The 22,554-nt window shown below is 34.8% G+C and overlaps 2 protein-coding genes across 5 annotated transcripts; one reads left to right on the forward strand and one right to left on the reverse strand.

Moving 5' to 3' along the window:
- Nucleotides 1-876: 876 nt before the first annotated feature.
- Nucleotides 877-22,135, reverse strand: LOC142337772 (uncharacterized). Of its 2 annotated transcripts, none has more exons than XM_075387292.1 (8): nt 19,179-22,135; nt 12,414-12,538; nt 11,512-11,706; nt 5,064-5,248; nt 4,549-4,834; nt 1,981-2,258; nt 1,479-1,707; nt 877-1,119 (listed from the first exon to the last, which is right to left on the reverse strand). In XM_075387292.1, exons 1-8 carry the CDS (start codon nt 22,012-22,014, stop codon nt 946-948), a joined length of 4,308 nt encoding a protein of 1,435 aa, XP_075243407.1. In that variant the 5' UTR covers nt 22,015-22,135; the 3' UTR covers nt 877-945. The 2 variants fall into 2 exon arrangements, with proteins under 2 accessions (XP_075243407.1, XP_075243399.1); XM_075387284.1 differs by having other exon boundaries at nt 1,939-2,258.
- Nucleotides 5,190-8,276, forward strand: LOC142337792 (uncharacterized). Of its 3 annotated transcripts, none has more exons than XM_075387320.1 (5): nt 5,190-5,280; nt 5,734-6,017; nt 6,536-6,689; nt 7,007-7,297; nt 7,603-8,276. In XM_075387320.1, the coding sequence occupies exons 2-5, from the start codon at nt 5,739-5,741 to the stop codon at nt 8,235-8,237; spliced, it is 1,359 nt and encodes a 452-aa protein (XP_075243435.1). In that variant the 5' UTR covers nt 5,190-5,280; nt 5,734-5,738; the 3' UTR covers nt 8,238-8,276. The 3 variants fall into 3 exon arrangements, with proteins under 3 accessions (XP_075243435.1, XP_075243427.1, XP_075243443.1); XM_075387312.1 differs by having other exon boundaries at nt 5,190-5,275; nt 5,733-6,017; XM_075387328.1 differs by lacking the exon at nt 5,190-5,280 and having other exon boundaries at nt 5,714-6,017.
- Nucleotides 22,136-22,554: the final 419 nt, after the last annotated feature.

Genomic DNA, 22,554 nt, shown 5'->3' on the forward strand with positions numbered 1-22,554 from the left:
TCCGGCTCAAACACCCTTGTGTTAGGGCAGTAAGTCCCTCGGGCGACTAGGATTTATGTTCTACCATATACTGAATCTTTAATTGGGATCTATTTTGACCCCCCTAATCAGCTTAGCTGCATTCGATGCCCTCGGACAATTAGGTGGCGTGAAGTTTCTGATGCTGCAATGGGAGCTTTTGAAGGAGGGAGGCTTTTAATTTGACTCCTCTGCTTTTTGTTTTTCTCAGCTGACGTTCGTGTGTAATATTTAGTATTATTGTTGAAGTTGAAAATACGAAATGCTTTATAAAGACCTAGTGCAGGGAGGGACCCGGACCAGCCAATACTCTAGTTTAGTGTTTTCTGTTATGCCTCCGCTTACAGATGTTATATAGCACGTTACTAGGTGAATAATGGCGCGTGGGTGCGTAAGAGTTATATTTCAACAAAGATAGATCCGCGGGAGGTTGAAACAATAGGTCTCATTTATATTTTCTTCAAAATGAGTCAGTACACCGCATATAGTTGACGTTTGAGGGTTTAATTTTCATAACGACTACAAGAATGCAGTCTGAACATCATCGGGCTTTGCTATAATTTTGACATGAAGGGATGAAACTGAAAGTACCTGTTTGTTTAAACAGCGTTTTTGAGATTTTTGATTTTCATCTCAAAATGGAAAGAGCAAGTTTTGCTTTCTAGTGAACAATGAAATGTTAATGAAATGAAGCATCATAACTTAAAACAACAGAATAGAGTATTATGTATTGATTGTCTCCTCCTTAGTCATACACTCAACTAGATCCTTATAGATTTATGCGCCCAAATTGGCTTTCGTTTTTTCGCATCAGAACTAGTTGGGTAATTAAAATAGCTATTGATTAGATATATTTTGAATTTGGGTATTGGTATTTATTTTGCAAAAGTTGTTTAAATATATCAAAACGTACAAAATTTACAATTTTTATGGTGAATCATTGTACAGGTTTCTTAATTGTGTTATGAAAGCGACAGGGTTTCTGTCGATATCTGGCATGTCGGCGTGAGTAATATGAGAACTGGGCTGTCTTCTGTTGTCAAGTAGTTTTTGGTGCAACCGTCTTAGCTCGTCTTTGAGGAAGCTGTTCTCATGCACTGCCTGAAGCAATCAGGTAAAATTTAAACTTGTTCACTGAATCCTGGCAAAATAGGTGATGGTTTTCAGCTTCACTGCTCTAATAAGAATACTTATGGGACCCTAAAACGTTGAAATGCACTTAAGATATTCTGACGACCGATGATTAATCGCTTTGCAATATTTGCAAAGCAATTCATTGTTTCGGATTCCGTCAATTGTTCAGTCAATTGACCGGTTAACGTTTGCAATATTTGCAAAGCAATTCATTGTTTCGGATTCCGTCAATTGTTCAGTCAATTGACCGGTTAACGTTATGCGATTGGGTGTCACAATTGAGAAACCTGGTCGACTGGAATAGAATTATTTTTTGAGGTGCGGACCTTTTGAAGCAGTTGTTCAAGTTCTGTGATTTCTCTCTGCTTTAAGTTTGTCACGGATGTGACTCGGGATTGCAATTCGTCTAAAGCTATCATATCACACTGGTATTTCTCTTCAAGGTGTTGTGCCAATTGCTTTGCTTTTGATTCATGTTCAAAGCCCACAGTAGCCCGTTGTTCCAACTGCGATTTGAGGTAAGCGTTCTCTTGGAGAATTTGTTGCAGAATGGCCCTGAAACAAAAATAATCATTTCAAACAACATTGGTCTTACATCAATTTCTCGTATCTTTTGCCTCGTCTTTGTTTTAGGCACTGTTACAACTCGATATGAATATTGAATCGATTGTTGACGATATAAGTGTTTTACAAAAGGTTTAAGAACCATTTAATTCGCCAACTACAGTTGCTAAATTTCAACACTGAAAAGAGTTTTACTAGCGAAGTCAGAAAATGAACTTGAACCCAAATGGCGGAGGAAAAGCCCAATTCTGATTGTGTAACAACCTGTCGGCACTGGGTTCCCTGGTTGACCTTCTCTGAGCTATGTAATCCTCCCTCTCGTCTAACTGTTTTCTCAAATTTTGAATCTCGGAATCTTTTTTATTGAGAAGTGAGGCCATTGTCTGGTGTCCACTGGGCGTCTCCGCCCTTGAGCCAAAGGTCTCTGTGTTCGAAAGCTGTGATGAGATTGTCCGCGTTGGACTGAGAGTGCGGTCCGGTGTGTTATCCAGTGTCGTAGCTAATGAACTCGTTGTACTGTCGCGAAGCTCTTCCAAGTATCCCTGGCAACAAAAACTTAACAATAAATCCCTGAATTTGTTTGCACATGTTGCTTTACTTCAAGAAACACTTTGTGGATGAAAACTCTCAATAGCCTGGCACACGAAGATTGTTGAAATACTTTGTAACAGAAATCTGCAATTTCAGAGCGATATATTTCAAGTTGTAATTTTTTGAATTTTTTGCTTTGTGTTTTTCTTGGACCGATATGTGGATTTTAATTATTCTCTATAATTATTGTGACTGAAGTCTATTTTCGTTCACGCGTAGCTTATCATCTTTTTTTGACTAATGTAATCAATTGCTCTCGAAGGAAGTCTGTAGCAATTAATTTAGTTCTGTGGTCTTCTAATGCGATTATTCGCTTGACCGATTTTTCGTTTGACCCTTTTGACTTTTCGGTCTCAAAAACGGGCAACGACCGGAGGGCATCAAATTCTCTTAGAGCCTTTCGGCTGACTAAACTTGACGTTTGCGAATCACCGAAACTTTTAGAGACATAAATTCAATCCTGTAAATGACGGTTCTTACAGTTTGACCCGTTCCCTCACATCCTCTTCCCCCGCCACATACACCACATCCACTTGACCCCTCCCCTACATCAGCCACCCCCTGAAAAATGTTCCACTCGTATTACTTTGTTGCATAATCTATAAATTGCTTAATCTTTCGTTCAGAGACTCGAGTAATAAAAGGTGTACCAATGAAAAAAATGAAGAGTAATCAATCGAAATATAGTATTTTCGCTGTTATTTATCCCATTGAGTTTAACAGCAGTTTGCTTTCTGCGCCCGCTTGCCTGAAAAGCTTTTTGTAGTCAAACATGGCTAAGATATGATATGGTAACAAATGTTAGGTTTTGCTCTGTACGATCTTTGCATGAAACCTCAGAACTCGTGCGTGATTTTTGCGTTGTTACTCAGAAATCACCGGTAATTGTAGCATAATAATCAGGAGTTTTGCACGAGTGTCATAAGTGGTGTACATGCAAATCGACGCTGTAAATTTTTGGTGCTAGGACAATAGATCGAAATTGAAAAGTGGTATAATAGATCGAAAATGAAATTATTCAAGTTGCATATTGGCCAATTAGATTTGAGGGCTCACTTACAATAGAGCGCATATTTTCGGTCGTGATATTTTGTTCGGTTGTGATAGATTCATCAACTCCCAAGGCCCGCTAAGGCATGGTTCGCTAAGCATGGCCAGATGCGGCAATTTTGTGTTAGCTCATAAATAAAGCTTAATTTTTGCCATTGAGAACAGATTTAATTTTCTATCTTTTATTAATTTTCTGTCTGATTGCTCTCAAACAAAGTTTGTGGCAATTATATTAGTCCTGTGGTCTTTTTATGCAATTTTTTCTGTTACCAATTTTTCGTCTGACCCTTTTAACTATTCGTCCTGAAAATGGGATAAACAGGTAGCGCTCGGAGGCCATTAAGTTCTCTCAGGGCCTTAATCCTTACTATACTACAAGAATACGATTCGCTAAAACTGTTTCGAAGAGACAATTTCAAGGTGTGCTTATCTTAAAAATTTTGGCCCCCTCATTCACCTCCCCCCAATCCCAGTTCACCCTCCTCACCTGGCGGTTTGGACCCCCTTCTCGTACAGCTTCCAAACCTACCCTCCCCGCAATCAGTTTACCACCCTCAGTCACTTAGTTGATTGAGAGCAATTCGCCCGATGTTAGTCGGCTTTGTTTTCAATCTTTTGTCCTTTTGATCTATTATCCGGTCCCCTAAATGTGTAAATGAGTCCATTTTTCCCTTCAGTAGCTTTCAACGAAGGAATTGAATACAGAATTTACATCCTTAAAAAGACATGTCATTTTTTATTTATAGCGTGAAAGCTAAAAGCCATAAAAGCGGAGAAATCTCTGCTTATAAGCGCTGGGAAAGTCATCAATACAGGTAGCTACTCAATCCAATTTAAACTAAGCATCATTAAAAAATATACTAATTTTTAGGTGCTCATTCTAAACTTGATGATTGTTTTTCTCTGATGAAAGGCTAACCGTTTTAATGGTTTAATTCCCTATTGCAAGATTTTAATGATCATATTTTTTCTCTTGGCAACAGATATCAATCGTCTAAACGTGGTCTGTACAAAAAGTCAAACTGACATAAAAGCTCGTAGCGTTGCATCGAGTTTTGGAACAAAAAAGAATCTTGATGGACAGCTGACAGCGAGAATGGACAGCTGACAATGGATTCACCCGCCGCTAACCTTCGTATCAATCTACATGTTCATTTGGCTGCCAAATTTAGGATCCGTAGAAAAGTGTACCTTAATGTTGTGAAGAAAAGTCCTTAAGTTGTGCATGCTGATTTGATCCTGTCCAACTGCGTTTAGCTGAGGGGATGACGAGTATTCGGAGCCGAATCCCGTATCATCCGTCAATGCTCGTCCACCCGTTGTAAGTAGACCCCGGTTCTGTTCGCAGCCTATGACTTCCAACGTACCTCGCATTGATCCGATTGGAGGACGATCGCCAAATGCTATTGATTGATTTTGATTCCTGTTTGTGGAAGGTTGTATGTGTCTGTGAGATTTCCGTTGAACTCGAGGTCTCCTAAGATTGTGTCAAATTTACATAAGATTCAGATTTGCTTCCACAAACATTTCAGACACCATCTATACTGTCCCCATGCCGTTTATGACCCCCTCCTCATAGTGCATTCTTATCTGGTAATTTTCTATGTAAAAAGGCGCGAGTGTGGGGGCGTAAATGTCCCGTAGACTGGGGAGGGTAGAACAGTTTCTAATAATACTCGGATGAATTTTTCAACCTGCGATCTCACCTAATAGATAGGGAGGAGGCAATTGAGGCTATCTTGTCATTTATTTCATCTAAAACTTCAACTTTTGTCTCCAACTTCCGTTTCAACTTCCCATTTTCCTCGCTTAGAGCGCTATTAAATTGTTTCAGATTGATGATTTGTTGATTTGATGATGCTGAGTCATGGCTTAACGAGGATGCGTTGACCTGAAAGAAGAGAGAGTGAATCTTGCCGTTAAGTTGTTGACATTGCTGATGGGCGCTTAGCTAAATAGATTACTTTTTTAGGAAATGTCCTCACCCTCGTACAAAATTTGGGTTATAGTCAGTTAAGAGGTGGGGCTTGCTACGTTCCATAATAAAGGTCTAAACTTGTTAATTGTAGATGGATTTATTCAACCGGTTGGGGGTTATATTCAATAATTGAAAATGGATAATGAATCGACATGCATATTATCAATTTTTTAAAAATATTTTTGTTTTTACGTACAAATATTGGCTGCTTACCAGTATAGTTGCGCGCTTACCAGCATAGTTGCGCCACGAAATTATATCACATTACTAAGTTTATGCTAATTGCCCAGACTGAAGATTCTAGCTGCGATAAGCTGCCGAGGGTTATAATGGAGAAAAAACCAAATATTCGATTTAAGTGACTCTATCAGTATTGTCAATATCTTTATTCTCTACAGGGATCATGCAAGCGCGTGAACCGATTGTTACTATAGCCGAGCGACAATGTGTTCGCGAACTGTTGTTAGTTAAGAAACGACTTGACGGACGGAAACCCCTCGAGTTCCGAGATCTCAACATAGCCTTTACAGACCAGTTAGGAGGGTGCATAGTTGACCTCGGAGAGACCAAAGTGTTCTCTCAGGTCTCGTGTGACATTGCGAAGCCAAGACCTACTCGCCCAAATGAGGGACTTCTGTTCGTAAATTTGGAGTTCTCGCCAATGGCCTCACCCTCCTTTGAAGTGAGTATGCTACGACTTACAGAAGATGCGGCAGAAATCTACCAGCTGTTTTGAAGTTCGAAAGCTTGAGGATATGAAAGTAGTGACTAAAGTAACTTCGGAAGTAACTTTCAAAACAAATTATACGAAAAGATTCTTGTTTTTCAATTTTTAAGTTGACCCGACAATTTAGTGCAAAAGAGAGAATAAAAACTTAACTGTTTTTATTCTCTCTTTTCCCTCTTTATAAATGCCATTTACAGCAGGTAATAAAAAAAATTTAGTGCATAGACAATATTCATGAAGATGATGAATTACGTCTGAAAATTTTTTCATTGTTTCACTAGTTTGCTTACTTTTAACGATTTTGCATTATCTAGTTTTGCATTTAAATTTTTAGTTTTCCATTAAAATTTTTGGTAGGTGAAATTTTTGAATTTAAAGGGAATGTATTGTTTACTTTTCTCTCAAATGGTATCATTGAAGCATTTGATGGATCTGCTTGTGCTCTCCTCTTATGTATACACGTTTATGACTAGGCGGACAGACCCAATGAAGTTTCAGTGGAAGCCAACCGTGTGATCGAAAGATGTCTGGTGGACTCGAGGTGTCTAGACATGGAGTCACTCTGTATCATAAGTGGGGAGGTCGTGTGGCAGATAAGACTAGATATCCGAGTGCTAAATCACGAAGGTGAAGAGATTTGGATAGAAATCAGAACTTTTTCTTTATATCTGTTGTAACTAACGCAACTTCATTGTGATTTTTGGATTAAACAACTTGGCGAGGTGACCTCAACAGACTGCTAGATTTACTGGAACACTATTTGAGTATCGGTCTGGTGTTCTGAAATCTGTTATTCCATGTTCTGCGTATTTGTTTTGGTTTTTGGAGCTGTAGGGTTTTTTGCTCGTGCCTGCCGTCTTAGTGCAGAAGGCATTTTGAGTACACTCTTGAGATACAATTTTTTGATGAACATTTATCTCAACGAGGAAAGCGTCTTTGTTTAGGCAACTTAATCGACGCGTGTTGCATCTCCGCCATTGCTGCGCTTTGCCATTTCAAACGACCAGACGTCACAGTGTATGCCTCAGAGGAGATCCAAGCAATGGAAGTTTCTCAGCAAGAGGATTTAGCTCTGTCAACCTTTCACGGAAGGATGAAGTTTCACACCAGCAAGGAGAAAGCGCTCGTATCTCTCAACATCCAACACATGCCAGTGTGTGTCACCCTGTGTTTCTATGATCAGGGTAAACAGTTCATTGTGGATCCCACGAGACTGGAGGAAATCAACTTGGAAGGTTCGCACTTTTTCATCTCATCCATATAGAGCTTCTCAATTTGATTACTGCGAAATCTCGGGCTATGTTTACAGTTACGTGTTGGTTCTTGAAATTTTATTTTTCTAAGTTCTTTAAATTTTAAATTTCGATGCTGCTGAACAGATCACATGTGCGCAACTAAGCAAATGTGTTCTTTTTGATCGGCAGTAGTGAAAGTTTAGACTAGCACCGTGTTTCTGCATAGTTGCAAATCTTGACTATTTGTTCACATTTATTTCACATTTATTTGAAAACATGTACTTGAAATTTTGCTAATTTTAAAGGTAAGATGGTGGTAGCCGTGAATAACCAGAAAGAGGTGTGTACTCTTCATCTATCCTGCGGAGGACTAATGCTTACGAAAGACGACTTTCTATCCCACGTACACAAAGCCAGCACAATCTGTAGCGAAAATCTTATCGTAAAAATCAAAGACAAACTAAAAGCTAACGAAGAGCTACAAAAAGGTCAAACTTTGCAGAAACAGTTGGAGTCCAAAATGCGAATTGACCACGAAAAGCCGATAGCTCCAGTTAATGAAGATGTTACTGGTAATTCCAAAACAAAAGGCAAATCAAAAACAACCGCTAAAACCAAAAAGAAAAACCCAAGAAATTTATCATCAGAGCGGACAAGCAACGAGCAAATGGGAGATGAATCAGGATCTGGAAAATACAAGATAGAGAAAAAGAGAAGAGATGTTTCTGCTTTGGTTGAAAATAACTATAATTGGCGTATTGGTCAGCATGTAACTAGTGAACTTAATTTGACAGAGGGATTTGAGTCCGTAATTGATGAAGCTGATAGAACTGATAATTTTGGGGATCAAAAAATGACCCTGCCCTCTAACTCCGATGTGAATGATGATGATGATGATGAATCCAGTGATGAGGAGGAAAGTGTACAAGTTATTCTATAGTTGTTTTTGTTTTTCGAAATAAAATAGAAGTGAACTTTTTTCAGAGAAGAATTAAGGATGAGAAGTGATTCAAAACTTAAAATCTGCTCAGTCGAGGCGTCTTTATACAGCCTTCTCAAGCCTTTGATGTCCTTGCAAAGACATTGTTTATGTTCTTGAAAATAACTTGTATTATAATTAAGGAGAATTAGTTTGCTCTGCTCGCCAACATCTAATGGCCGTTTCAAATTTTGCAAAAAAATTAATAAAGAAGTGAGCAAAATGTAATTTTTCGACAGACCATTTTGCAAAAATAGAAAAAAAAATTTGAATAGATTTTAATCAACAATTCTCTCAAACTACTTATTAAAAGTTTTTGCAAAATTTTCCCGCGGAACGAAATAAGCATGACATTTCACTTATTTAAGGCGATAATTTATCTACGTTTACATTTACTTGGGGGTTATAGCCTTTAATTTTCAGAAAAAAATTCCAACGTACAAATTTCTAGTTATTTATCCAAGAACTTCGAACACATTGTTTGAACTTTTCAGAGGAAATAAAGGATCTGGAAAAGTATCTTAAATTCGTTGCTATTCCGACGATAAAAGTGTTCAAAAAGCGAGGATCTTGAATGATTGCTTTTATGCGCGCCTGGAACACTGCTGACTTCTTTTTTGTTGTCTAAGAACCACAATTACTTCATTTTTGAATATAAATAATTGTTAGTTGCGTTTTTGATATGATCAATATCTTATAAAACAGCAAACCTCATGGTTTTTTTGTAAAACTGCAGGTGATTGCAACTAGTTGTGTTCAACATTCTCAATTTTGTAGGAGTTACCGCAGTAAATGCAAATTTTGCACTTAATTTGGTGAAGATAACTCAATGTAGCTGACAGATCAATATAGGTCTTTGATTAGTTTTTTGATGTTTTCGGATTAGATATCAAATGGTTGGTGGTCATCTGCTTTTGACTTTTCCTAACTCGTCGAACAAAAATTGAATTTAAGGACAAACTCAAACATTACAAAATGCTAAATTCGAAAACCTGTCTGGCTGGTAATATAAAGAAAGCTGAAAGATTGATGATTTTTATTTGTTCTTGTCAAATAATGAAAATATAATTGGTGAGAATTACAGTTTGAACAATGTTTTGTAACAATATACAATATTTTGTCAATAAGAAAAGAAAAATGATCCGATGAGTTCATTCACAGTTTTGTTTCGTTTCTAACTGATCTTGGGCAACGTCTTGGAGTTGTTAGATGACAAAGATTTTCAAAACCGAAAAGTTATCTTAAAACGAAAATGTTCATTTTTTATTAAGCATGTTCGCTGCATATTTGGTCCAATTTGACTATTTTAATTAACTTTTTGAAGCAAACCTGAGAATACTAATGCTAAGTCTTATAAATTATAATGGCTGGAAATGCAAATAAAAACAGTTATTTCATTGTTTCTTTAATGATTATGACGAACTCATCTAGATAGGTTGATATTGAGTAGATAATATGACAATTGATCAACCGCTTGTAATCCACGGAAGAATATAATTCATCTATAAATGTTTAGATTTGCATTAGGTTGAACGGACTTTCTGTGTCAAAGTTTTGACAAATTGCTTGATCAATAGCACGTTGGATCATCAGGACCAAACGTATCAGAAAGATTCTTGTTTTGCTAAACAACTACTAAAACTTAGATTGCCAAGAAAATGCTGAAAAGAATTTTCTCAACAAAATTGTGCTCAAACCAGTCAGTTTTAAGAACAAAAATGGCTGCTAAAACGGCTTTCTTTAGCCAAGAAATTGTCATTGAAAGGAAGCAGAAAAACATTGGGTTCGTTTTCCTTTGTTTATTTGGTTTTGTTTGTTTTCCAGGATGATTACTTCAAAGCTACTGTTACTATTCATAAGTCAGTTTACATTATTTGCAACCAATATGGCACATTTGAAAAAAAAATCGGAAAATATTGCAAAACTAAAACTATTTACCATTACAGTCTAGCAACCCGACCAAATTGCGATGGAACATTCCGTCTGGTTCAGCCATAGTTATCCTGAAAGTCTATCTTAAAACATGCAAAATTGGCCTAAAAGAAGTGACTTGGCTATTAAAATGTTTTTGGGAAATTTATTTATTTTTTGTCACAAAAATCCAAACTGATTAATTCGGTTATTTTGTGTAATTGGGTAAAAAAAATCTCTCCCCCAGATTCAACACTTTGAACTACGATATTGCATAGCTTGCGGTAATCATTTTCCACACGCCAAGTCCCCTAGAATCCGCAAATAGGCAAGTAATTAATGTTTGTTTAAGAAGCTCTTAATCCGATTTCAACGACACTTTGAAAAGAACAGAGCCGGCAGTGCCGAAATATTCAAACTACATAGTTCATAGTTATACAAACTACACTCTCATTCATTGTTTCTGTAGATTATAGATTTATTATAAAAATATATGAGATCAACGACAAGCAAATAAGTTATACACAAAGTCTCTAAATATAAGTTAGTTTTTAAAATAATTGATGACTGTTATAACGCTTTTAATCTGCTTCATAGCGATTTAAAAGAGACCAACTTGTAAAGCTAGCAATAAATTATTCTAGGTAGAGTATACTGGGCGTTCATTTAGAAAGAATTTATTAATTGCTTTATTAGTTTCTTAGAAATCCTGAATGAAAAGTGAACGGTAGTTATTTACAACTACAAACAACAGTGAAATAACCATTCAACTGTATGTCATATAAATCAAAACCTTGATTATTAATTTGGAAAGGAGACGGTCGAACAGAGTGTTTAAAATTATAAATTATGAGGAAAAACATTCGTAATTAGTATAATTTGCGAAATTTCCCACAGCTATTATAAAAACAGTTATTTTATTATCCGAAGTTCAATGATCGGATTTAGGCGACAATCACAATTAGCTTTGAAGTTGTAGTAGTGCCGCTTTAGCAAAATCAACGCCAAATAGGTAAATGTGATTTACTAAAAACACGCTCACATGCTTAATTGTGGAATATGGGGACAAATTTTGTCATCAAATTCCACAGTCTTAAACTGTCGTTTTCCACAAAATAAACCATTTTGTGGAATTTTATATTAATCTAGTTCAATTCCCCTTTTGGTTGGGTCACTATTTTGTAATAAAACGTTTTTGCTTATTAATTAGTTCTCATCAACTATTGATTACCCAGGCTGTGGTCCCAGACGGAACCCATTCTGAGGAGAACATCCCAGTTCTTTCTTAGACTCCGATAGGCACTAGCCTCTAAAATTTACTAACCTTGGATGCATCGCGAGGGTGATTTTCGACTGACCGCGCTCTGTTGTTCGGCTGTTGTTGATGACGATTAACAGAGGGTGCTGAGTTATCGTAGTGTGTCTTCATTTGGACCATAGTAGACTGGTACTTTGCGCATTCCTGTTGTGACTCGTACAGCGAATGTCGCAGTTCCTCACGCTCCCGGGAATTCTCAGCCTAGGGCAAACAATTTACATGTCCGCAAACAACTTTTTCCATTTTTTAATATTTTATCTAAATCTTTATGTTCAAATATTGTTTTCGATTCCCCACAAAAACTTTAAGGCTTTTGAGAACAGATCCAATAGAGATCTAAAAGTGTACTATTTTCTGTTCCATTTTGACAGTACCCGTTTATTTACGCACTATATAACCCTGTGTGTATTTGGAAACAGAAAAATGAACAAATTATCTCTTTGTTGTTGTTTTTATCAGAATCCTTCTGTTCCGATCATTACTTAAAGTCAAGTCATTTTTTGAACAGGCTCGCCTAATTGCAAGGCTGCATATCAGTAATGATTCCAAACTAAAGTCAAGTCACTTTTTACTCTTAAGCACGTCTGAATATACATTACTAAAGGAAGGGAAATTGATATTAATTTTTGAAGTATGGAAGGTTTTCAAAAAACTATATTTTTCAAAAAAATTAAAGCTGTTTGTTGAATGATGCCAAATATTTCAACTTCAACATTACGAGTCAAACATTTGCGCTTGACAATTGCGATCACAATATCCATAATTTAGTTTGCAGAAATTTCTACTCCTAATTATTTCCCTTAAGGACCTCGGAATGCGTAAGTAAAAATAACAAAATAATCTGAAATATCTGAATACGCCAGATCCTGTAGTATTGCTCAGTTTTAGTAGCAATCTCATAGTGTTACCTGTGCCATATTAAACTCGACTTCCAAGTTACCATAACTGGTTCTCAGTGCTTCTAACTCTTCATCATGCATGCTCTGTATCAGACTGGGATCCGTTTGAGAAGTGACGTCACAATGCGCAGAACCTAGACAGCAGATGAACTGAATTGAGCCATTCGATTCAATCTAGCGCGAAAAAGTAAGGTCCAGGCCGTGTAGTTAATGTCACAGGGAGGCAGGCTATCGTCATACGATGTAATTTTGAAATCATATTATGATTTGAAATTACATAATGAAATGATATTTGAAATGACAGGATTTGAAATAAGAAGTAAATACCCGAGATCGTTTTTTTCTGTAAAAAAAATGTGAAAGTCTCGTTAGATAATCTAAAGGTTTGAGCATCCCTGGCAGACTGAGGTGGTAGAAATTTCAACCACCTCAGGCGGCCCTGGGTGTTCAAATTTTTAGGTAATTTTTTCAGGTTCACAATTTAAACAGAAGAATTCTCGGGTTTTTACCATTTATTTTTTCGATAACATATCAAAAGAGGCAGGCAAATAAATTGATGGGTGTAATCGAGCGTTGAAAATGGGTAGAAACAAATATTGAACGTCAATAACTAAATTACCCAGATAATTTATTTAAAAAAACAAGAAGTTTCTATTGCTTTAAAGAAACTTAATATTCAAATGAACTCGAACTACTTTTTGATTAAAAATATGCAGCAAAGTTATTGGTGAGGAATTTGAAACTTTGGGGTCGTATTTTTGGTGCTCAAAAACGTAGATTTTTTAAAATTTCCGGTGAAATGAAGCTGGTTTTAAAAACAAACTTCTGTGGAAATACAAATGCAATAAATTGAAAACTAGAAAATGAGGCAAGTGATTAACTCTTATCGTAAATTTTTTGTTTTTAGCACAGGACACAATGAGTTTTACAGTGTTTCTGCGCTAATCAAAAGTGATAGTTACTAACAATGGCAAAATAGGCTCCATTTACAAAAATTTATTTGAAACTTTATCTCAGTCAATAGATGCAACATAATATGCATTGTGTTATTTTTTTTTGAAGCTCATCGATATTAATAATATCTTACTTCGACTTTGATGTCGTTTCATGTAGTTGCTTTAGCTGTAAAATCATTTGAACAACAATCCCCCAACATAAAATCAAACATTTCGTGACTAAAATCAGTTTACATGGCTTGTCATGTCTTCTTTTCACTCTGATTCTTAGGAAGTCCTTGATTAAAGTAACCAAGAGGGATTTCTTTCGCGAGGTACTACATACTCTTCTGGCGTTAGAACAATCATTTTTTCTCACCAATGTCTATCAAGTAGAGATTTGAATAGCAACATTGCAAAACTCAACAAAAGCAAACTTTTACTTCTTTTTATGTAAAAATTTTAAAAGTTCTAAAGAATAACTGATTTTCAAAATTTAAAGAATTTTACGTCATTATGAAAACTTAGGGACGAACTATATGTTCAATTGGTTTTTTTTGTTTAGTCAATTTCGCCGATCGATTTACTCCTAATACGACATATTTGATCTCCAGTTCCTAAGAAAGTATTGTGGAACCAAGTTTTAGCGGTTCAACTTTTGTTATATAGTTAAAAAGCTATGGTTTTTGTGACTACCGATTTTAAAAACAAATTGCTAGTTGAAATTGATATAAAAAACGCGTCATTTGGTTTTTTTATTTATTAAGAAAATGGTTTACCAAAAAACTAATTTGAACTAATTAGAAAAAACAACGTGTTTTAATAGCAACGCAGCAATAGCCAGGAGAGTTTTGGTCGCGTTGTTGCTTTTTGCAATAAAAAAGGTTTCGAATTGCATTTTGGGTCGGTGTTTTTCAAAAAATTGAGTTGGTTTGGTCAGAAAACTTGAGTCTGTCTTTTCCACCCCAACTACATGCAAGCCCGTTTTCATTTAAAAGATCAATGAAAAAGATACACAATTTATCTGCAAACGAGTTTCATGTGAATGCTTATTGGGCTTTCTGGTTAAAAGCTCATGGTTTTTATGGCTCCAAAAAATTACTTTCTTAAGTTTTTATTAACTTCTTTATTTTAGTCAACATTTGCTGTTCTTTCGCTAATCTAAAGACTCAAACTACCACTCACCTGTCAAAGTTGATATTTAAAGAGCAACTAAAGAAACTTTTGCATGCTTTCAGTTGATTCACTAAATTATTTCGATATGTATCCAAAGATAATCAATTAATATTGATATAATGACATATGATCAATTTAGCGATTTTGGTAAAATCTGGAACTGTTCAAACCCAGAAGCAGCATAGCAAAGATTAATTTCAGTCGGGTTTGGTTTTTACATTTCGGAAACTAATCTGATATTAATTGGGCAGAGTACTTTTCAAAAAATGGCCTCTTCATTTAGTTACAGACTAGAATGATATCAAATCAAAGTTAAATTATTCACAGTCAAACATGCTTGCAAATCAAGACAAATAAATATACTCTTTGAATCCCGACAGACAAAAGCGACAGACAAATATACTATTTGATTCCCGACCGATGGTTTTTTTGCTTCAAAGCAGTTTGCGTAAAACTGTCAAATATTGAGTTCTGCCTGCACTCTTGTTATTTTTTGTCTTTCGACTTGGTCTCACTTATGACAGGTACTATTGGCTACCTAGGTAGTAACAAGATATCCTTTTTTATTGTTGAAAAGCTATGGTTTTTATTACTAATTATTTCTAAAAAAATTGTTTTCCAAAAAAGATATATTTTTTAGATGTATCACTTTTATTTTTATTTTTGCCACCATTGAACAATTTCAGCAGAAAGGTAGAGAGAGAGAGAGAGAGTTTGATTTTTTTTAAAGTGAGTTACAATATAGTCTTCTTTCCTCTTTCATCTCTTATTCATTTATTTTTTTTGGCGTTGATATCTTATAATTTCTTTCTAGATATGACGTTTTCCAGTTTTTGTGGTTCACTGTTGCCTTTTGTCCGATTACTACTTTCATGACACAATAATCACAAGTAACAAACCATATTAATGGAATTCAAATACGGCGCGACTGAGTGCATTCAATATTTTAAGTAATTATATGATGATTTTATAGGCTTCGACACCACTTCCTCACAAAATTGAATTGACTTTTCGATTTTTGCCTGTATTTGTTCCTTTTGTAGTTGTTTGAAATTTTTGTTAGGGATATTACATATCTCAATGATTTTGTTTGAAGATGTAAATGAAGCCATTGATCGATTCGATAGCTAATGGTTTTCTTGACTTCGATTTTAAATATATTCATAAATTATAAACGCATTTCTTAACTGTGCCCTTTTTATTTTTGTCTGCTTGAAAATTATTCTCATCAAGAAAAAATTTATTTCGTTACTGTTTAACTTGAAGTGAATTTTTAATTTAGCTTTTGTTTGATGCCATTTGAACCTTTTTATTTTTTCTTCAAAAATTAGAAACCTATTGACTTTTGATCGTGAAAAATGCTTGTGTTTTTTTCTTACTCTCCCTAATTGCAGTTGTAATCGGCCCTTTAATGCGTTATTAGTTAAATTTTGTGCTGGTGTTTTCATCTTAAAGCAATCTTTTTAAATGGATCAACCAATTATTTCCGAATATTAAATGAATTTTTGAAATCTTTCTATCTCTTCCCCAGTTCTGCTTTTTTCCACCTCCATTCTTTTAGCTTCTTACTTTTTAAGCTATTTAATTTCAGTCCACCAACTAGCACTCGATATTAAATTAATGTTTTGTCGTTATCAAGTGGATAACTTAATCCCATGTTCGGTTGTGCTAGTTTCATATCAATGCTCCCTTACGTTAAATTTTTTTATTTATGTTAAAATTTTTATCGGTAGTGTTATTAATTTTATCTTTGAAGAATGAGGAAGGTTGCTGAATTGGTCAATCGGAGTTTTTTTGGCTAGAACTTAGGCTAAATTTTTTAAAATTCAGACTTTCGTCGAAAAGGTCACCAACTGTGATTTTTTGCGCACTTTCTTTATACGCTGGAAACAGTCGTCTTAAAACTGCTGTCACTTTCTACGGGCGCTCAAAAACATGTACTCCCTCACGAATTGAAAGTCTTCTGGAATTTAGTTTTGCCAGCTCTTTGTAAAATTAAACTCGATAACTATACAAAATGCATTGTTTTTTTTTCATATACTGAAAAGGTTCCTGTCCAATTTATCTATTTCGCAAACATTTGAACAATTGAGTGTTTCCTAGCCGCAAAGCAATATTAGAGCTGATCTTGATCTCACAATGGATCTTTACGGTAAAAAAAATAGATTCTAATTGGGCGCGGCCTTTTTTTAAATAATACTTCTGCAATAAAAGTTTTTCAGCAAACTACTGACAGAAATTTCAGTTCAGTGCTCAATTAATAACAGATAATATTAACAATAAATGGAGCCCAACGATCATATATTATAATTACAAAATTAAGTTAATGGTTTTTATGGCTCTGACCAATTGTTTTCAAAAAATTTTATGGCAGTCTTATGTTTTGCTTTCATTCGTTATAATTTTTGCAGTCCAAAGACTCAGTTTCCCCAGTCAAAAGTCCAATTGGTTTTTTAGCGAAGGTATAAATGAAATTTGACCATGCTTTCAGCTGTTGTCTAATGTCTCTTATGACTTTGAAAATATTTGTTTTAAGAAAATTTCGGTGAACATTTGAACATTGCAACAATTTTTTCCCAGTGAAAACAGGTAGAAACCCCTTTCAAGTGAGCTATAAATTAATCTATGAAGTAGTTTTATAATTAACTAATGGTTTTTCAGCTTTGATACTACGAATTTTAGTTTTTTGTATCTTGAGCAAAATTGCACATTTTTTGGTCTTTTTGCTTCCTTGTTGGATGGTGACATTATTGACAGGTCAAGTTGAGGCACGGTTTAATTGGCCAAGTGCCCATCACTGAAAAATATCTGAATATGTTAACTGAATATTTTTCTTGAATAGTTTAAGTTTTTGGTCAAAGACAAAGTTAACTGAATACTTTTGTTGAATAGTTTAAGTTTTTGGTCTAAGACAAAGTTCTCGCAAAATTTAGTGGAATTATTTTTAAGTTTTTGCCTATGTTTGTCTTTCTTTATGTTTGTGGACTAAAAACAGCTGAAAATTTTTGGGCTCAATTGCTTCTTCAGGAAGAATAATAGAACGTGTTTAAAGACTTCAATTTATAGCTATTTGTTTTAATGACTCTCCAAAGTAACTTTGGTAAAAAAAATTTCAACTGTCTCCTTTTTGCTTTTGTTTCGTCACCATGTAACTCAAGATCTCACATATTAAAATTATAAAATATTTTCGCTGATTCAAACAATTATATCCCTGTTAATTGTATGTTCTGACTTATGACTTCGCTTCGGCCGTTTTTTTTTTCAAAAATATTTCAAGATTTCTATACTGTTCATTTTCTGGATTTAGATTCGTTGTCTTTTCTCTTTACTACTTCTATTAGGAAAACCAATTGAGGTTCAGATACGAAACAAGTGATGATTTACAGTTCTTGCAGATACCCTTTTTGCCCTGATATAGTACCTTGAACACTTTGATGTCGTAAAATTGCTTGTGAACTTTTGGCTTCTGCCTGTACCTGTTGTTATTTTGTAGTTTCGTGACTTAACATCATTAATAACAAGCCCAAATTGCGTCTTGTGCATCTTGATCCGTCTTTTTCTATTGAAATGTTTTGGCTGTTATGACTTTTGAAAATATTTGTTTTCAAAAACATATTTGGGTTTTGAGCTTCGCTTTATTTAAAATCATTTTTCGGTCGCTTCGTACCTTAGTCTCTGTACAGACAGATCACAACCCGTTTCCAGTGAGCTATAATTTGAACATTATAACGCTTTCAGTTTCAACCATTTGAGTCTCGGTTTTATCACGGCTGTTACCACAAGACTTCATAAAAAGTTTGGTATTATTATATGTTTGCACATTTTAAAGGATTTTTGTTTTCTTTTTAAATTAAAACATTAATGGTAGGTCACATTGTCTTTGAATTATTGCACAACTGAAGATTTTTAATTTTCTTATTGACAAGATTAGGGTTTTATCGGCTTCACTGCCATTTCACGCAAATTTTAATTGAACTTTTTAACTATGCCAGTAATTGTCCATCTTTTTGTGGTCAAATGACAAACGCTGAACAAAGAAAGGTCTCAATTGTTTCCTATGGAGATTGAAATAGAAATTTGGTTGATTTCAGTTTATATTTTTTGATATCAATTACTTTGAAATTAATTGTTTACAAAAATACAAATTTATTTTTGAACTTCGCACTTTTTTGCTGTTTTTTGTCGATTTACCCAGTCGCAATGAGGACAAATCCCGTATCTTTTCCAATGAAGTATAATTTAATTTATGCTAGTAGTTAGTTTTTAGTTTTTAGTTAGAATGAAGTTAGGTTTTATGTGACGCGAGTTTGATTTTATTTTTTTTAATATAGACATCGAGTTTTGGTCGTAATTAATGTTTGTTATTTGATTTTTTAATTGATTTTTCTATTAGTCATATTTACAGCAAGTTTTACCGGCCCTCTAGGATGTCATTATTGTAATCCATTAGTGGTTTATTGAACGATATGAATGTTTTTGAATGTTTTCTATCTCTTCATCATTTGGTAGAAGTCTGCAAATGAGTCACTTCTCACTTAAATTCAAGAATGTGGATGAGCGGGGTGGAAAATTATGTGCGTAGGCACATTGCCGAGCCTCCTTGTTACTACTGTTATCATTGTCCTGATGCTTGACAGAATTGTCGAAGGGACATTTAACATACCGAAGTTTATACTGAGCATCTCTTGAAGGCAGATGTTGGTTTGTGAGACAGATGATTGCAACACTGACAGCTCGGTCAACGTATCCGCTGCAACTGATTCACTTCTCACTTCAGCTTCTACTCCAACATGCACCACATTTTCTCGTTTTGTTTTCAATTCATCACGCAACCTTTGCAGAGATTTTTCTGAGGTCATCAGATCTTTTACAATACTTCGGAACTGATCTTCTTTTTCCTGCATTTTAAACTTCAAAAGTTTCACAAACTTTGCATGCTGTTCAATTAAGTTCTCTCCATTAACTTTGGATGTTAATTGAAGTTGTTCGTTCAAATTCGTAATTTGATCTCTCAAAGTTGAGTTCTCGACCGAAAACTCTTTTTCACTTTCGAGAAGTGATTCACAGGTTTCGGATAAACGATCAATTTTAGGCTCAAGAGTTTGTATGTAAGATTCGAGCTCTAACTTGCAGTTCAGAATGTCTTCAATTTTTGATTGGTTTTCAATTAAACTTGTCGCAAGACTTTCGTTTTCGTCTTTTGTTGTTTTCAGAGAATTTTCTATAGTTTCGAGTTCTTCACTAAAGTTTTCTGCCATCATTTTCAGAGCTTTCTCGTGTTGCGACTTTAAATCGACAAGTTCTTCTGTTTTCTGATCCAACTCTAAAGTAACTCGAGCTAGGTTTGATTTTAACTCTTTCAATTCTTTCTCATTTGTTTTCTCCAAATTTTGAAGATATTCTTTTACTTCTAATATTTCTCGGATTTCATTTTGCAGTTCCGCAATGTGTGAAGATTTTTGCTCAAGCATAATTTTGTGTTCTTGATTTTCTGTTTCAAGTTTTGAAAAAAGTACGTTTTCTTCTGAAATTTTACGTATTTCGTTTTCAAGTATCGCTATCTGTGACAGATTTGCATCAATCATTTCCTTTTGTTCAAAATTTTCTTTTTGAAGCTGAACAAGATTCTTGTTTCCTTCTGAAAGTTCTTGAATTTCCTTGTTTAGTGTTTCTATTTGTGAAACGTGTTCAAGAAGCGCTTCTCGTTGTTCTTTATTTTCCGTTTGAAGCTTCCCGATTTGTTCATTTTCTAGTAAAATTTCTCGAATTTCATTCTGAAGTGTCGATATTTGTGATAAATGCGCATCGCGCATTTCTTTTTGTTCCTGATTTTGCATTTGAACCTTCTCAATTTTTTCGTTTTCTTCTGAAAGGTCTTTTATTTCATTTTGAAGTGTCGCTATTTGTGTCACTTTTTCATCATGCATTTTTCTCAGCTCTTTATTTTCTGTCTGAAGTTTATCCAGGTTTTCGTTTCTGGCTTTCAAAGCTTTTATTTTTTCCTCAACGTCGTTGGAAAGCTTTTCAATAACTTTATCTTTTTCGGATAAAGATTGCAAACTTTCCTCAATAATTCTGTCATTTTTCAGTCTCATTTGCTCCAACTGTTGATTTAAGTCTGTAAACATAACACTGCTTTGGTCGATTTCTTCTATTTTCTCGACGACCATATTTTGCAAACTTTCGTTAACTTCCTTTGCGTCATTGTAATCAGCCAACAAATGATCGTATCGAATTTTTTCCACTAATTCAAAATCTGTTTGACTTTCGAAGCTATTTACATCTTGCTTTGACCTTTCAGTTTGGCTTGAGCTATCTTTCGTTTCATGAAATACAGTTTGAGCTGATAAATGCACGACGTCTGGATTTTCAGTGGACATTTCTTTGTCCGTTTTATGATCGGAAGAATTTTTATTGATTTCCATTTCGCTTAATTTGGTTCTTAATTGATCCAACTCTGAATTTTTGATCTCTAAACTTTTCTCAAGACGCGTGATCAGGTTGATGCTTGACTCAACTTCTATTTTCAGTTCAGCGTTTTCGCTTTTCAGTTCTTTTGAATCTTCAGTTTCATCGGATGACATTTCTTCTCTTTCAGCGTAAAAGTCTTTATCACAACGATCGCTGTAAAATTTCAAATCTTCGTTTAAGTATTCGATTCTTTGCTTCAAAAACTCATTTTCTTTCAAAATAAATTCCCGCTCAATTGAAAATTTGTTCAACTGTGATAAGTTGACCTCTTTTAATTTGATGTTCTCCCTTTTGACGTCCAGTAAATTAACTTTTGACTTTTCTTTAAACTCGTCGATATCTGTCAAAATGTCCTCCAAGAATCGCTCTCTTTCGTCTAACTGATTCAACAAGCTGTCATTTTGGTCAGTTAAATCACGACATTTCAACTCAAGTTGCTCTTTTTCCGATAAGAGGGTTTTCTGTTGCAAGGTTTTTGGCTTTTCTTTTGGAGCGGATGGTTTCACTTTTGGTTCAATTTTAACCAACATAGGCTGTTCTGATTTACCGATCCCATTTATGATAATGTCTTGTTTGATGCCGTGATTTTGAGATGTTGACGGGTTGTCGTTGATTACAACTGGGACATAATTAGGAGCGTCTTTCTGCCCAGATACATCCTCGTTTTCAAAACTTTTCACGATTGTTTCAATTTTATTGCGAGAACACTGTGCTTGGAGTTCTCTTTCGTCAGAATCAGAAATAATTATAGAATCCTCGATTTCTATTATTCCCGTGGCATCTTGTGAAACACTTTCCGAATTTTGGAGAGCAGTTATGTCGTTTCTATGATCACAACTTGGTTCTATATCTCCATTGACAACGGGTAAATCATGCTTTTCATGTAAACTTGATTCTAATTTAACGTTTTCCGTATATTGGTTCTTATTGGGTCCGGACAACAGTAAATGATCCACTTGGCTCAAATTGTCCACAGGTTCGACAATTTTCTCGCCGCTTTCACTTTCAAGTTTTGCATCGCTTTCCATCGTTTGATTAAAAAGAGTAGATAAAAAGTTAAGACGTTTACATTATTTTACTTTTATACGCATTTTTAATGAAAAGAATCATCGGAGCGAATAATGTAAATAATGCACTTCAACTTTTTGTAAATGCTTTGGCCTACACCAATCAATAATCTTAAACTATTTTAATTGAACTTATGTTTTGTGTTGTGCACGTTGTCTATACTTTATCTTCAGCTTTTCATTTGTATTAACTTTCGTTTCTGCACTAGAACAAAGAAAGCATTCAGCGTAAAATATGGTTTATTAGCCGATGAAAATCTGAGGCTTAAAAGATATTCAAAATAAACTAACGGACCAAATTAAAAACAGATTTGATTAAGTTACTAAGAGCTCAAAGTCAGAAAAGTAATTTGGGAACAACTTTAGCAGAGGTTTATTATTTCGTAAAATCTGGAAAAGTTATTGCAAAATCAATTTGCATATTTAAATACCCACAAGGTACTTTATGTATGCATACATATACATGGAGCGTTTATGCGTGTATCAAAACAAACAAGAAAT

Source organism: Convolutriloba macropyga, chromosome 1, assembly GCF_964194025.1.
Source record: "Convolutriloba macropyga chromosome 1, txConMacr16.3, whole genome shotgun sequence".
Lineage (NCBI taxonomy): Eukaryota > Metazoa > Xenacoelomorpha > Acoela > Convolutidae > Convolutriloba > Convolutriloba macropyga.